A 16569-nucleotide genomic window follows, 5' to 3' on the forward strand; every position below is an offset into this window, starting at 1 on the left:
CTGTGATGTTGAAGTAGAGGTTTCAGCAATTACAGTGGTGGAAGTTGTTGTTGGGCCCGTGGGGACTTCTTTAGGTGGCTTTGTGGCTGTAGATGAAATTGTCTCGGTTGTGGTTTCTTCAACTGTTGTCGTTCCACCTGTGGTAGGTGTCGTTGTTGTGGGTGCAATTGTTGTTGTTGTTAAAGTAGTGGGATTGGAAGTTATGACAACTGGCCCTGTTGTTTCTTCACCTGTTGCTGTGGGCTGTGATGTTGAAGTAGAGGTTTCAGCAATTACAGTGGTGGAAGTGGTTGTTGGGCCCGTGGGGACTTCTTTAGGTGGCTTTGTGTATGTAGATGGACTTGTCTCCGTTGTGGTTTCTTCAAATCTTGTAGTTCCACCCGTGGTAGGTGTAGTGGGTGCCTTTGAAGTTGTGGTTGATGTAGTGGGATTGGAAGTTATGACAACTGGCCCTGATGTTTCTTCACCTGTTGCTGTGGTCTGTGATGTAGAGGTTTCAACAATTACAGTGGTGGAAGTGGTTGTTGGGCCCGTGGGGACTCCTTTAGGTGGCTTTGTGGATGTAGATGAAATTGTCTCCGCTGTGGTTTCTTCAACTGTTGTTGGTACACCTGTGGTAGGTGTCATTGTTGTGGGTGCAATTGTAGTTGTTGTTAAAGTAGTGGGATTGGAAGTTATGACAACTGGCCCTGATGTTTCTTCACCTGTTGCTGTGGGCTGTGATGTTGAAGTAGAGGTTTCAGCAATTACAGTGGTGGAAGTGGTTGTTGGGCCCGTGGGGACTTCTTTAGGTGGCTTTGTGGATGTAGATGAAATTGCCTCAGTTGTGGTTTCTTCAACTGTTGTCGTTACACCTGTGGTAGGTGTAGTTACCTCTGTTGTTGTAGTGGGTGCCATTGTAGTTGTGGTTGATGTCGTGGGATTGGAAGTTATGACAACTGGCCCTGTTGTTTCTTCACCTGTTGTTGTGGGCTGTGATGTTGAAGTAGAGGTTTCAACAATTACAGTGGTGGAAGTTGTTGTTGGGCCGGAGGTGACTTCTTTAGGTGGTTTTGTAGATGGACTTGTCTCATTTGTGGTTTCTTCAACTGTTGTCGTTCCACCCGTGGTAGGTGTCGTTGTTGTGGGTGCAATTGTTGTTGTTGTTAAAGTAGTGGGATTGGAAGTTATGACAACTGGCCCTGTTGTTTCTTCACCTATTATTGTGGGCTGAGGTGTGGAGGAAGAGGATTCAACAATTACAGTGGTGGAAGTGGTTGTTGGGCCCGTGGGGACTTCTTTAGGTGACTTTGTGGCTGTAGATGAAATTGTCTCGGTTGTGGTTTCTTCAACTGTTGTCGTTCCACCTGTGGTAGGTGTCATTGTTGTGGGTGCAATTGTAGTTGTTGTTAAAGTAGTGGGATTGGATGTAATGACAACTGGCCCTGATGTTTCTTCACCTGTTGCTGTGGGCTGTGATGTTGAAGTAGAGGTTTCAACGTTTGCAGTGCTGGAAGTGGTTGTTGGGCCCGTGGGGACTTCTTTAGGTGGCTTTGTGGATGTAGATGAAATTGTCTCAGTTGTGGTTTCTTCAACTGTTGTCGTTACACCTGTGGTAGGTGTAGTTACCTCTGTAGTTGTTGTGGTTGAAGTCGTGGGATTGTAATCAATGACAACTGGCCCTGTTGTTTCTTCACCTATTATTGTGGGCTGAGGTGTGGAGGTAGAGGATTCAGCAATTACAGTGGTGGAAGTGGTTGTTGGGAAGGTGGTGAATTCTTTCGGTGGCTTTGTGGCTGTAGATGAAATTGTCTCGGTTGTGGTTTCTTCAACTGTTGTCGTTACACCTGTGGTAGGTGTAGTTACCTCTGTTGTTGTAGTGGGTGCCATTGTAGTTGTGGTTGATGTCGTGGGATTGGAAGTTACGACAACTGGCCCTGTTGTTTCTTCACCTGTTGTTGTGGGCTGTGATGTTGAAGTAGAGGTTTCAACAATTACAGTGGTGGAAGTTGTTGTTGGGCCGGAGGTGACTTCTTTAGGTGGTTTTGTAGATGGACTTGTCTCATTTGTGGTTTCTTCAACTGTTGTCGTTCCACCCGTGGTAGGTGTCATTGTTGTGGGTGCAATTGTTGTTGTTGTTAAAGTAGTGGGATTGGAAGTTATGACAACTGGCCCTGATGTTTCTTCACCTGTTGTTGTGGGCTGTGATGTTGAAGTAGAGGTTTCAGCAATTACAGTGGTGGAAGTTGTTGTTGGGCCCGTGGGGACTTCTTTAGGTGGCTTTGTGGCTGTAGATGAAATTGTCTCGGTTGTGGTTTCTTCAACTGTTGTCGTTCCACCTGTGGTAGGTGTCGTTGTTGTGGGTGCAATTGTTGTTGTTGTTAAAGTAGTGGGATTGGAAGTTATGACAACTGGCCCTGTTGTTTCTTCACCTGTTGCTGTGGGCTGTGATGTTGAAGTAGAGGTTTCAGCAATTACAGTGGTGGAAGTGGTTGTTGGGCCTGTGGGGACTTCTTTAGGTGGCTTTGTGTATGTAGATGGACTTGTCTCCGTTGTGGTTTCTTCAAATCTTGTAGTTCCACCCGTGGTAGGTGTAGTGGGTGCCTTTGAAGTTGTGGTTGATGTAGTGGGATTGGAAGTTATGACAACTGGCCCTGATGTTTCTTCACCTGTTGCTGTGGTCTGTGATGTAGAGGTTTCAACAATTACAGTGGTGGAAGTGGTTGTTGGGCCCGTGGGGACTCCTTTAGGTGGCTTTGTGGATGTAGATGAAATTGTCTCCGCTGTGGTTTCTTCAACTGTTGTTGGTACACCTGTGGTAGGTGTCATTGTTGTGGGTGCAATTGTAGTTGTTGTTAAAGTAGTGGGATTGGAAGTTATGACAACTGGCCCTGATGTTTCTTCACCTGTTGCTGTGGGCTGTGATGTTGAAGTAGAGGTTTCAACGTTTACAGTGCTGGAAGTGGTTGTTGGGCCCGTGGGGACTTCTTTAGGTGGCTTTGTGGATGTAGATGAAATTGTCTCAGTTGTGGTTTCTTCAACTGTTGTCGTTACACCTGTGGTAGGTGTAGTTACCTCTGTTGTTGTAGTGGGTGCCATTGTAGTTGTGGTTGATGTCGTGGGATTGGATGTAATGATAACTGGCCCTGATGTTTCTTCACCTGTTGCTGTGGGCTGTGATGTTGAAGTAGAGGTTTCAACAATTACTGTGGTGGAAGTGGTTGTTGGGCCAGTGTTGAATTCTTTAGGTGGCTTTGTGGATGTAGATGGACTTGTCTCATTTGTGGTTTCTTCAACTGTTGTCGTTCCACCTGTGGTAGGTGTAGTTACCTCTGTAGTTGTTGTGGTTGAAGTCGTGGGATTGTAATCAATGACAACTGGCCCTGTTGTTTCTTCACCTATTATTGTGGGCTGAGGTGTGGAGGTAGAGGATTCAGCAATTACAGTGGTGGAAGTGGTTGTTGGGAAGGTGGTGAATTCTTTCGGTGGCTTTGTGGCTGTAGATGAAATTGTCTCGGTTGTGGTTTCTTCAACTGTTGTCGTTACACCTGTGGTAGGTGTAGTTACCTCTGTTGTTGTAGTGGGTGCCATTGTAGTTGTGGTTGATGTCGTGGGATTGGAAGTTACGACAACTGGCCCTGTTGTTTCTTCACCTGTTGTTGTGGGCTGTGATGTTGAAGTAGAGGTTTCAACAATTACAGTGGTGGAAGTTGTTGTTGGGCCGGAGGTGACTTCTTTAGGTGGTTTTGTAGATGGACTTGTCTCATTTGTGGTTTCTTCAACTGTTGTCGTTCCACCCGTGGTAGGTGTCATTGTTGTGGGTGCAATTGTTGTTGTTGTTAAAGTAGTGGGATTGGAAGTTATGACAACTGGCCCTGATGTTTCTTCACCTGTTGTTGTGGGCTGTGATGTTGAAGTAGAGGTTTCAGCAATTACAGTGGTGGAAGTTGTTGTTGGGCCCGTGGGGACTTCTTTAGGTGGCTTTGTGGCTGTAGATGAAATTGTCTCGGTTGTGGTTTCTTCAACTGTTGTCGTTCCACCTGTGGTAGGTGTCGTTGTTGTGGGTGCAATTGTTGTTGTTGTTAAAGTAGTGGGATTGGAAGTTATGACAACTGGCCCTGTTGTTTCTTCACCTGTTGCTGTGGGCTGTGATGTTGAAGTAGAGGTTTCAGCAATTACAGTGGTGGAAGTGGTTGTTGGGCCTGTGGGGACTTCTTTAGGTGGCTTTGTGTATGTAGATGGACTTGTCTCCGTTGTGGTTTCTTCAAATCTTGTAGTTCCACCCGTGGTAGGTGTAGTGGGTGCCTTTGAAGTTGTGGTTGATGTAGTGGGATTGGAAGTTATGACAACTGGCCCTGATGTTTCTTCACCTGTTGCTGTGGTCTGTGATGTAGAGGTTTCAACAATTACAGTGGTGGAAGTGGTTGTTGGGCCCGTGGGGACTCCTTTAGGTGGCTTTGTGGATGTAGATGAAATTGTCTCCGCTGTGGTTTCTTCAACTGTTGTTGGTACACCTGTGGTAGGTGTCATTGTTGTGGGTGCAATTGTAGTTGTTGTTAAAGTAGTGGGATTGGAAGTTATGACAACTGGCCCTGATGTTTCTTCACCTGTTGCTGTGGGCTGTGATGTTGAAGTAGAGGTTTCAACGTTTACAGTGCTGGAAGTGGTTGTTGGGCCCGTGGGGACTTCTTTAGGTGGCTTTGTGGATGTAGATGAAATTGTCTCAGTTGTGGTTTCTTCAACTGTTGTCGTTACACCTGTGGTAGGTGTAGTTACCTCTGTTGTTGTAGTGGGTGCCATTGTAGTTGTGGTTGATGTCGTGGGATTGGATGTAATGATAACTGGCCCTGATGTTTCTTCACCTGTTGCTGTGGGCTGTGATGTTGAAGTAGAGGTTTCAACAATTACTGTGGTGGAAGTGGTTGTTGGGCCAGTGTTGAATTCTTTAGGTGGCTTTGTGGATGTAGATGGACTTGTCTCATTTGTGGTTTCTTCAACTGTTGTCGTTCCACCTGTGGTAGGTGTAGTTACCTCTGTAGTTGTTGTGGTTGAAGTCGTGGGATTGTAATCAATGACAACTGGCCCTGTTGTTTCTTCACCTATTATTGTGGGCTGAGGTGTGGAGGTAGAGGATTCAGCAATTACAGTGGTGGAAGTGGTTGTTGGGAAGGTGGTGAATTCTTTCGGTGGCTTTGTGGCTGTAGATGAAATTGTCTCGGTTGTGGTTTCTTCAACTGTTGTCGTTACACCTGTGGTAGGTGTAGTTACCTCTGTTGTTGTAGTGGGTGCCATTGTAGTTGTGGTTGATGTCGTGGGATTGGAAGTTACGACAACTGGCCCTGATGTTTCTTCACCTGTTGTTGTGGGCTGTGATGTTGAAGTAGAGGTTTCAACAATTACAGTGGTGGAAGTTGTTGTTGGGCCGGAGGTGACTTCTTTAGGTGGTTTTGTAGATGGACTTGTCTCATTTGTGGTTTCTTCAACTGTTGTCGTTCCACCCGTGGTAGGTGTCATTGTTGTGGGTGCAATTGTTGTTGTTGTTAAAGTAGTGGGATTGGAAGTTATGACAACTGGCCCTGATGTTTCTTCACCTGTTGCTGTGGGCTGTGATGTTGAAGTAGAGGTTTCAGCAATTACAGTGGTGGAAGTGGTTGTTGGGCCCGTGGGGACTTCTTTAGGTGGCTTTGTGGATGTAGATGAAATTGTCTCAGTTGTGGTTTCTTCAACTGTTGTCGTTACACCTGTGGTAGGTGTAGTTACCTCTGTTGTTGTAGTGGGTGCCATTGTAGTTGTGGTTGATGTCGTGGGATTGGAAGTTATGACAACTGGCCCTGTTGTTTCTTCACCTGTTGTTGTGGGCTGTGATGTTGAAGTAGAGGTTTCAACAATTACAGTGGTGGAAGTTGTTGTTGGGCCGGAGGTGACTTCTTTAGGTGGTTTTGTAGATGGACTTGTCTCATTTGTGGTTTCTTCAACTGTTGTCGTTCCACCCGTGGTAGGTGTCATTGTTGTGGGTGCAATTGTTGTTGTTGTTAAAGTAGTGGGATTGGAAGTTATGACAACTGGCCCTGATGTTTCTTCACCTGTTGCTGTGGGCTGTGATGTTGAAGTAGAGGTTTCAGCAATTACAGTGGTGGAAGTGGTTGTTGGGCCCGTGGGGACTTCTTTAGGTGGCTTTGTGGATGTAGATGGACTTGTCTCCGTTGTGGTTTCTTCAAATCTTGTAGTTCCACCCGTGGTAGGTGTAGTGGGTGCCTTTGAAGTTGTGGTTGATGTAGTGGGATTGGAAGTTATGACAACTGGCCCTGATGTTTCTTCACCTGTTGTTGTGGGCTGTGATGTTGAAGTAGAGGTTTCAACAATTACAGTGGTGGAAGTTGTTGTTAGGCCGGAGGTGACTTCTTTAGGTGGTTTTGTAGATGGACTTGTCTCATTTGTGGTTTCTTCAACTGTTGTCGTTCCACCTGTGGTAGGTGTCGTTGTTGTGGGTGCAATTGTTGTTGTTGTTAAAGTAGTGGGATTGGAAGTTATGACAACTGGCCCTGTTGTTTCTTCACCTATTATTGTGGGCTGAGGTGTGGAGGAAGAGGATTCAACAATTACAGTGGTGGAAGTGGTTGTTGGGCCCGTGGGGACTTCTTTAGGTGACTTTGTGGCTGTGGATGAAATTGTCTCGGTTGTGGTTTCTTCAACTGTTGTCGTTCCACCTGTGGTAGGTGTCATTGTTGTGGGTGCAATTGTAGTTGTTGTTAAAGTAGTGGGATTGGATGTAATGACAACTGGCCCTGATGTTTCTTCACCTATTATTGTGGGCTGAGGTGTGGAGGTAGAGGATTCAGCAATTACAGTGGTGGAAGTGGTTGTTGGGCCCGTGGTGAATTCTTTCGGTGGCTTTGTGGCTGTAGATGAAATTGTCTCGGTTGTGGTTTCTTCAACTGTTGTCGTTACACCTGTGGTAGGTGTAGTTACCTCTGTTGTTGTAGTGGGTGCCATTGTAGTTGTGGTTGATGTCGTGGGATTGGAAGTTACGACAACTGGCCCTGATGTTTCTTCACCTGTTGTTGTGGGCTGTGATGTTGAAGAAGAGGTTTCAACAATTACAGTGGTGGAAGTTGTTGTTGGGCCGGAGGTGACTTCTTTAGGTGGTTTTGTAGATGGACTTGTCTCATTTGTGGTTTCTTCAACTGTTGTCGTTCCACCTGTGGTAGGTGTCGTTACCTCTGTAGTTGTTGTGGTTGGAGTCGTGGGATTGTAATCAATGACAACTGGCCCTGTTGTTTCTTCAACTGTTGTTGTTCCACCTGTGGTAGGTGTCGTTACCTCTGTAGTTGTTGTGGTTGGAGTCGTGGGATTGTAATCAATGACAACTGGCCCTGTTGTTTCTTCAACTGTTGTTGTTCCACCTGTGGTAGGTGTAGTTACCTCTGTAGTTGTAGTTGGTGCCTTTGTAGTTCTGGTGAAAGTTGTGGGTTTAGAACTTGTGACAACTGGCCCTGTTGTTTCTTCACTTGTTGTTGTGGGCTGTGATGTAGAGGTTTCAACAATTACAGTGGTGGAAGTTGTTGTTGGGCCGGAGGTGACTTCTTTAGGTGGTTTTGTAGATGGACTTGTCTCATTTGTGGTTTCTTCAACTGTTGTCGTTCCACCTGTGGTAGGTGTCGTTGTTGTGGGTGCAATTGTTGTTGTTGTTAAAGTAGTGGGATTGGAAGTTATGACAACTGGCCCTGTTGTTTCTTCACCTATTATTGTGGGCTGAAGTGTGGAGGAAGAGGATTCAACAATTACAGTGGTGGAAGTGGTTGTTGGGCCCGTGGGGACTTCTTTAGGTGACTTTGTGGCTGTGGATGAAATTGTCTCGGTTGTGGTTTCTTCAACTGTTGTCGTTCCACCTGTGGTAGGTGTCATTGTTGTGGGTGCAATTGTAGTTGTTGTTAAAGTAGTGGGATTGGATGTAATGACAACTGGCCCTGATGTTTCTTCACCTATTATTGTGGGCTGAGGTGTGGAGGTAGAGGATTCAGCAATTACAGTGGTGGAAGTGGTTGTTGGGCCCGTGGTGAATTCTTTCGGTGGCTTTGTGGCTGTAGATGAAATTGTCTCGGTTGTGGTTTCTTCAACTGTTGTCGTTACACCTGTGGTAGGTGTAGTTACCTCTGTTGTTGTAGTGGGTGCCATTGTAGTTGTGGTTGATGTCGTGGGATTGGAAGTTACGACAACTGGCCCTGATGTTTCTTCACCTGTTGTTGTGGGCTGTGATGTTGAAGAAGAGGTTTCAACAATTACAGTGGTGGAAGTTGTTGTTGGGCCGGAGGTGACTTCTTTAGGTGGTTTTGTAGATGGACTTGTCTCATTTGTGGTTTCTTCAACTGTTGTCGTTCCACCTGTGGTAGGTGTCGTTACCTCTGTAGTTGTTGTGGTTGGAGTCGTGGGATTGTAATCAATGACAACTGGCCCTGTTGTTTCTTCAACTGTTGTTGTTCCACCTGTGGTAGGTGTCGTTACCTCTGTAGTTGTTGTGGTTGGAGTCGTGGGATTGTAATCAATGACAACTGGCCCTGTTGTTTCTTCAACTGTTGTTGTTCCACCTGTGGTAGGTGTAGTTACCTCTGTAGTTGTAGTTGGTGCCTTTGTAGTTCTGGTGAAAGTTGTGGGTTTAGAACTTGTGACAACTGGCCCTGTTGTTTCTTCACTTGTTGTTGTGGGCTGTGATGTAGAGGTTTCAACAATTACAGTGGTGGAAGTTGTTGTTGGGCCGGAGGTGACTTCTTTAGGTGGTTTTGTAGATGGACTTGTCTCATTTGTGGTTTCTTCAACTGTTGTCGTTCCACCCGTGGTAGGTGTCATTGTTGTGGGTGCAATTGTTGTTGTTGTTAAAGTAGTGGGATTGGAAGTTATGACAACTGGCCCTGTTGTTTCTTCACCTATTATTGTGGGCTGAGGTGTGGAGGAAGAGGATTCAACAATTACAGTGGTGGAAGTGGTTGTTGGGCCCGTGGGGACTTCTTTAGGTGGCTTTGTGGATGTAGATGAAATTGTCTCAGTTGTGGTTTCTTCAACTGTTGTCGTTACACCTGTGGTAGGTGTAGTTACCTCTGTTGTTGTAGTGGGTGCCATTGTAGTTGTGGTTGATGTCGTGGGATTGGATGTAATGATAACTGGCCCTGATGTTTCTTCACCTGTTGCTGTGGGCTGTGATGTTGAAGTAGAGGTTTCAACAATTACAGTGGTGGAAGTGGTTGTTGGGCCAGTGTTGAATTCTTTAGGTGGCTTTGTGGATGTAGATGGACTTGTCTCATTTGTGGTTTCTTCAACTGTTGTCGTTCCACCTGTGGTAGGTGTAGTTACCTCTGTAGTTGTTGTGGTTGAAGTCGTGGGATTGTAATCAATGACAACTGGCCCTGTTGTTTCTTCACCTGTTGTTGTGGGCTGTGATGTTGAAGTAGAGGTTTCAACAATTACAGTGGTGGAAGTTGTTGTTAGGCCGGAGGTGACTTCTTTAGGTGGTTTTGTAGATGGACTTGTCTCATTTGTGGTTTCTTCAACTGTTGTCGTTCCACCCGTGGTAGGTGTCATTGTTGTGGGTGCAATTGTTGTTGTTGTTAAAGTAGTGGGATTGGAAGTTATGACAACTGGCCCTGATGTTTCTTCACCTGTTGCTGTGGGCTGTGATGTTGAAGTAGATGTTTCAGCAATTACAGTGGTGGAAGTGGTTGTTGGGCCCGTGGGGACTTCTTTAGGTGGCTTTGTGGATGTAGATGGACTTGTCTCCGTTGTGGTTTCTTCAAATCTTGTAGTTCCACCCGTGGTAGGTGTAGTGGGTGCCTTTGAAGTTGTGGTTGATGTAGTGGGATTGGAAGTTATGACAACTGGCCCTGATGTTTCTTCACCTGTTGTTGTGGGCTGTGATGTTGAAGTAGAGGTTTCAACAATTACAGTTGTGGAAGTGGTTGTTGGGCCTGTGGGGACTTCTTTAGGTGGCTTTGTGGCTGTAGATGAAATTGTCTCGGTTGTGGTTTCTTCAACTGTTGTCGTTACACCTGTGGTAGGTGTCGTTGTTGTGGGTGCAATTGTTGTTGTTGTTAAAGTAGTGGGATTGGAAGTTATGACAACTGGCCCTGTTGTTTCTTCACCTGTTGCTGTGGGCTGTGATGTTGAAGTAGAGGTTTCAACAATTACAGTGGTGGAAGTGGTTGTTGGGCCAGTGTTGAATTCTTTAGGTGGCTTTGTGGATGTAGATGGACTTGTCTCATTTGTGGTTTCTTCAACTGTTGTCGTTCCACCTGTGGTAGGTGTAGTTACCTCTGTAGTTGTTGTGGTTGAAGTCGTGGGATTGTAATCAATGACAACTGGCCCTGTTGTTTCTTCACCTGTTGTTGTGGGCTGTGATGTTGAAGTAGAGGTTTCAACAATTACAGTGGTGGAAGTTGTTGTTAGGCCGGAGGTGACTTCTTTAGGTGGTTTTGTAGATGGACTTGTCTCATTTGTGGTTTCTTCAACTGTTGTCGTTCCACCTGTGGTAGGTGTCGTTGTTGTGGGTGCAATTGTTGTTGTTGTTAAAGTAGTGGGATTGGAAGTTATGACAACTGGCCCTGTTGTTTCTTCACCTATTATTGTGGGCTGAGGTGTGGAGGAAGAGGATTCAACAATTACAGTGGTGGAAGTGGTTGTTGGGCCCGTGGGGACTTCTTTAGGTGGCTTTGTGGATGTAGATGAAATTGTCTCAGTTGTGGTTTCTTCAACTGTTGTCGTTACACCTGTGGTAGGTGTAGTTACCTCTGTTGTTGTAGTGGGTGCCATTGTAGTTGTGGTTGATGTCGTGGGATTGGATGTAATGATAACTGGCCCTGATGTTTCTTCACCTGTTGCTGTGGGCTGTGATGTTGAAGTAGAGGTTTCAACAATTACTGTGGTGGAAGTGGTTGTTGGGCCAGTGTTGAATTCTTTAGGTGGCTTTGTGGATGTAGATGGACTTGTCTCATTTGTGGTTTCTTCAACTGTTGTCGTTCCACCTGTGGTAGGTGTAGTTACCTCTGTAGTTGTTGTGGTTGAAGTCGTGGGATTGTAATCAATGACAACTGGCCCTGTTGTTTCTTCACCTATTATTGTGGGCTGAGGTGTGGAGGTAGAGGATTCAGCAATTATAGTGGTGGAAGTGGTTGTTGGGCCCGTGGTGAATTCTTTCGGTGGCTTTGTGGCTGTAGATGAAATTGTCTCGGTTGTGGTTTCTTCAACTGTTGTCGTTACACCTGTGGTAGGTGTAGTTACCTCTGTAGTTGTTGTGGTTGAAGTCGTGGGATTGTAATCAATGACAACTGGCCCTGTTGTTTCTTCACCTGTTGTTGTGGGCTGTGATGTTGAAGTAGAGGTTTCAACAATTACAGTGGTGGAAGTTGTTGTTAGGCCGGAGGTGACTTCTTTAGGTGGTTTTGTAGATGGACTTGTCTCATTTGTGGTTTCTTCAACTGTTGTCGTTCCACCCGTGGTAGGTGTCATTGTTGTGGGTGCAATTGTTGTTGTTGTTAAAGTAGTGGGATTGGAAGTTATGACAACTGGCCCTGATGTTTCTTCACCTGTTGCTGTGGGCTGTGATGTTGAAGTAGATGTTTCAGCAATTACAGTGGTGGAAGTGGTTGTTGGGCCCGTGGGGACTTCTTTAGGTGGCTTTGTGGATGTAGATGGACTTGTCTCCGTTGTGGTTTCTTCAAATCTTGTAGTTCCACCCGTGGTAGGTGTAGTGGGTGCCTTTGAAGTTGTGGTTGATGTAGTGGGATTGGAAGTTATGACAACTGGCCCTGATGTTTCTTCACCTGTTGTTGTGGGCTGTGATGTTGAAGTAGAGGTTTCAACAATTACAGTTGTGGAAGTGGTTGTTGGGCCTGTGGGGACTTCTTTAGGTGGCTTTGTGGCTGTAGATGAAATTGTCTCGGTTGTGGTTTCTTCAACTGTTGTCGTTACACCTGTGGTAGGTGTCGTTGTTGTGGGTGCAATTGTTGTTGTTGTTAAAATAGTGGGATTGGAAGTTATGACAACTGGCCCTGTTGTTTCTTCACCTGTTGCTGTGGGCTGTGATGTTGAAGTAGAGGTTTCAACAATTACAGTGGTGGAAGTGGTTGTTGGGCCAGTGTTGAATTCTTTAGGTGGCTTTGTGGATGTAGATGGACTTGTCTCATTTGTGGTTTCTTCAACTGTTGTCGTTCCACCTGTGGTAGGTGTAGTTACCTCTGTAGTTGTTGTGGTTGAAGTCGTGGGATTGTAATCAATGACAACTGGCCCTGTTGTTTCTTCACCTGTTGTTGTGGGCTGTGATGTTGAAGTAGAGGTTTCAACAATTACAGTGGTGGAAGTTGTTGTTAGGCCGGAGGTGACTTCTTTAGGTGGTTTTGTAGATGGACTTGTCTCATTTGTGGTTTCTTCAACTGTTGTCGTTCCACCTGTGGTAGGTGTCGTTGTTGTGGGTGCAATTGTTGTTGTTGTTAAAGTAGTGGGATTGGAAGTTATGACAACTGGCCCTGTTGTTTCTTCACCTATTATTGTGGGCTGAGGTGTGGAGGAAGAGGATTCAACAATTACAGTGGTGGAAGTGGTTGTTGGGCCCGTGGGGACTTCTTTAGGTGGCTTTGTGGATGTAGATGAAATTGTCTCAGTTGTGGTTTCTTCAACTGTTGTCGTTACACCTGTGGTAGGTGTAGTTACCTCTGTTGTTGTAGTGGGTGCCATTGTAGTTGTGGTTGATGTCGTGGGATTGGATGTAATGATAACTGGCCCTGATGTTTCTTCACCTGTTGCTGTGGGCTGTGATGTTGAAGTAGAGGTTTCAACAATTACTGTGGTGGAAGTGGTTGTTGGGCCAGTGTTGAATTCTTTAGGTGGCTTTGTGGATGTAGATGGACTTGTCTCATTTGTGGTTTCTTCAACTGTTGTCGTTCCACCTGTGGTAGGTGTAGTTACCTCTGTAGTTGTTGTGGTTGAAGTCGTGGGATTGTAATCAATGACAACTGGCCCTGTTGTTTCTTCACCAATTATTGTGGGCTGAGGTGTGGAGGTAGAGGATTCAGCAATTATAGTGGTGGAAGTGGTTGTTGGGCCCGTGGTGAATTCTTTCGGTGGCTTTGTGGCTGTAGATGAAATTGTCTCGGTTGTGGTTTCTTCAACTGTTGTCGTTACACCTGTGGTAGGTGTAGTTACCTCTGTTGTTGTAGTGGGTGCCATTGTAGTTGTGGTTGATGTCGTGGGATTGGAAGTTACGACAACTGGCCCTGATGTTTCTTCACCTGTTGTTGTGGGCTGTGATGTTGAAGAAGAGGTTTCAACAATTACAGTGGTGGAAGTTGTTGTTGGGCCGGAGGTGACTTCTTTAGGTGGTTTTGTAGATGGACTTGTCTCATTTGTGGTTTCTTCAACTGTTGTCGTTCCACCTGTGGTAGGTGTCGTTACCTCTGTAGTTGTTGTGGTTGGAGTCGTGGGATTGTAATCAATGACAACTGGCCCTGTTGTTTCTTCAACTGTTGTTGTTCCACCTGTGGTAGGTGTCGTTACCTCTGTAGTTGTTGTGGTTGGAGTCGTGGGATTGTAATCAATGACAACTGGCCCTGTTGTTTCTTCAACTGTTGTTGTTCCACCTGTGGTAGGTGTAGTTACCTCTGTAGTTGTAGTTGGTGCCTTTGTAGTTCTGGTGAAAGTTGTGGGTTTAGAACTTGTGACAACTGGCCCTGTTGTTTCTTCACTTGTTGTTGTGGGCTGTGATGTAGAGGTTTCAACAATTACAGTGGTGGAAGTGGTTGTTGGGCCGGCGGTGACAATTTTAGGCGGCTGTGTAGATCTTTCAGTAGTAGTATATGTAGTTACCTCTGCATTTGTTGCGGGTGCCTTTGTAGTGTAAGTTGAAGTTGATGGCTGGGATGTTGAGGTAGAGGCTTCAACATTTACAGTTGTAGATGATGATACTGTGTTGTGTGTGAATATCCCAGATGTAGTTGTATTGGTAATCTGGGAGGTAGGCTCTGTTGTCAATATTCCACCTGTGATGACTGATTCTGTTGTTGTTGAGGGCTGTGTTGTTGATGTTAAAGGCCACATTGTACCTGTAAAGTAAGGTAGTGTTTTTGTAATTGACTCAATTTTAGTCACTGAAGGTTTGGTGGTGACATGTGATGTCGTTGTTCTGGTACCAGTGGTGACTACTTCAGGTGGCTTTGTAGATATTATGGTCTTAGTTGTGGTTTCTTCCATAGTTGAAGTTTCAGCTGTGGTCAACGTAGCTGTGGTCGAGGGTACCGTAGTTGTTGTAGTTACAGTTGTCGGGTTGGGAATTGTGACTGTACTTGCTCCAGATGTTGTAGTTGAAGGATTTAATGATGAAGTTATGGTGCCAATAGTGATTTCAGGTGTTGTCTCCATTGTTGTGGATGACCAAGTAGATGTTGGTTCTGTTTTTGAAAAATATATATATTTTGTTAAGTAGTCCAGAAAAATAAGATTTGAATTTACCAAATAGCTCGTATTTACAATACTTACCATCCATATTCAATTTGAACATATCGTCAATATGAATTAAACTCATCACTACCACCTAGGGTCCACCCGAATACCCGAGACCCCACTAGGGTCCCAGGCTGGTACTGGTCCAAATTTCTAACTATTCCTTCGGGTCCGGGTCGAGTCATGTTTGATTGTCATCGGGTCTTGGGTCTATGTAATTACAGGTGATTGACTTGACTGGACCTGAATGGACCCGACCACAGCTCTGCATAGCCTGTACCATATATATTTTACGCTAATATGGTAAATTTATTGACTTATAGAAGGCCTAGGCAAAATATAAAGACCTATTAATTAACCAGAGGAGCATCTTGGCTGATAAATATAATTAGTTTGTCACTTGTGTCCAATCAGGTCTGGTCTAGACCTGGACCCATTAGGGTATGGGCCGGGTCTAGGTCTAGTGTTTGGGTCTGATTGTTCTCGGGTCTGTTCGGGTCCAGGTCCCACTTTATTTTAAATGATTGTGTCCCTTCAGGTCCGGGTCTGATTGCCCTTGGGTCCGTTCAGTTCCGGGTCCAACTGTTTGGACCCGAGAAGACCTCTACTACCATCTTAAATACAAATTGCTATTAATTTCCATCAAGATTTCCATTTATCAGTATGGTAGTTAGCAAAAATTGGGCTGCACTTGAATCATTCAAGAGCTTCTCTGCTTACCAGGTGTTGAGAAGTGGAAGACAGTTGTGGGCTTTAGTGTTGTTGTAGAGGTCTGTGTTGTAGTTGCATGGACAGTGGTTGTGGTCAGAGGGGATGTTGTGGTTGGTACTGGAGTTGTGGTCACTTTACAAGGCGAAATGTTCCTGGTAATGGTTCCGTTCGAGGCACAAACAGCAACAATGCAGTTACCAATCCCATCTGTTGTATTGTAGAGGGTTTCTCCATATGGGTGCTGTTTACCATTATGCAAGCATGTACAATCTGCAGGGTGGAAAGTATTTTACAATTAGATTTAATCATTGTTGCTTTGGTTATTGCTAAATATGTTACTTTTATTTGGGGATGTCATCCTTACCATTTACATCATAACTACAGCTCACTCCAGTCATTGTGCAGGTGCTTTAAAAGAAGAAAAATAATGTAAACATTTTAATTATTCCCAGTTTCAAATGAATAAGATATAAATGTTTTGTTCAAAATACCATTATAGAGATTAAACTAGTAAGGGCTTGGTAATACAGTACTGTAAGTTGTGAAATGGTTGTGGAGCAGGGCACATTTTGAGATTGCCATATAGCCATAATTGGCATCACTATGGAAAAACTAGCATATGACCTTCCCATCTTAGACAAACTCCTACCCAACCTCTTCTAAAATTAATGCAATACAGAAAACAGAAAACATAATACTTTCACAGTTGTAACATTCAGAATATGCTCTGAAATAGTACAGGTACTGTGAACTGAATTATTCAAACATACCATGTTTCACAATTTTGTGCCGGAAGATTCTGTCCATTGGTGTACTGGTTTCCTTCATAGTCATAACAGCCACATTGTTCCCTCTCCACACACTTCATTGTCTCCTCATTGAAGTAAGGTTGTGCCGCAGGACAGTTAGGATAGCAGCCTATAATAAGCACAATAGCCAAGAGGTTACAAAAGGTCTTGTTATGGATAACAGTAGTCAGTGTAAATGTAGCCTGAGGCTGCTCAGACACACAGCATGTAGATGTATAACAATTGTTGGGGTCAGTTTCAATTACAATTGTTATTCAGAAATAATATCCAAAATGAGACAAAATATGAGTTAGACGGTCATATCCCTACCTTCCAATGCTGGAATTAAACTAGAACAGTCTCCGGAAGGGTTTCTGCAGGTCTTCATACACTGAGCTCCACATGCCTTGTAGTGCCACTCACATTCTCCAGTAGGGTTGTAGTAATCACAGAACAGTGCTGTATGTGGTGTACAAAATATGGTGGGAAAAAAGTTGTCATTATTTGAACTAGAATAATGATGCCTTTTCATGATCAACTCTCCTATATGATAATGTGTCAACCTAGTCCAGTATTGAATTGACAAGCGCCTTAATGTAGTTTGAAAATTCAC

The 16569-nt window shown here is 44.7% G+C and overlaps 1 protein-coding gene across 1 annotated transcript in view; it reads right to left on the reverse strand.

Moving 5' to 3' along the window:
• The window catches only part of LOC115112763 (mucin-5AC-like), a 33534-nt gene that overhangs the window by 7810 nt on the left and 9155 nt on the right, over nt 1–16569 (reverse strand). Inside the window, 6 exon segments of the mRNA XM_065012567.1 lie at nt 13906–13950; nt 13953–14405; nt 15178–15438; nt 15533–15576; nt 15939–16086; nt 16287–16415. Coding sequence (XP_064868639.1) covers nt 13906–13950; nt 13953–14405; nt 15178–15438; nt 15533–15576; nt 15939–16086; nt 16287–16415 — 1080 coding nt within the window.

Source organism: Oncorhynchus nerka, linkage group LG28 (assembly GCF_034236695.1).
Source record: "Oncorhynchus nerka isolate Pitt River linkage group LG28, Oner_Uvic_2.0, whole genome shotgun sequence".
Classification (NCBI taxonomy): domain Eukaryota; kingdom Metazoa; phylum Chordata; class Actinopteri; order Salmoniformes; family Salmonidae; genus Oncorhynchus; species Oncorhynchus nerka.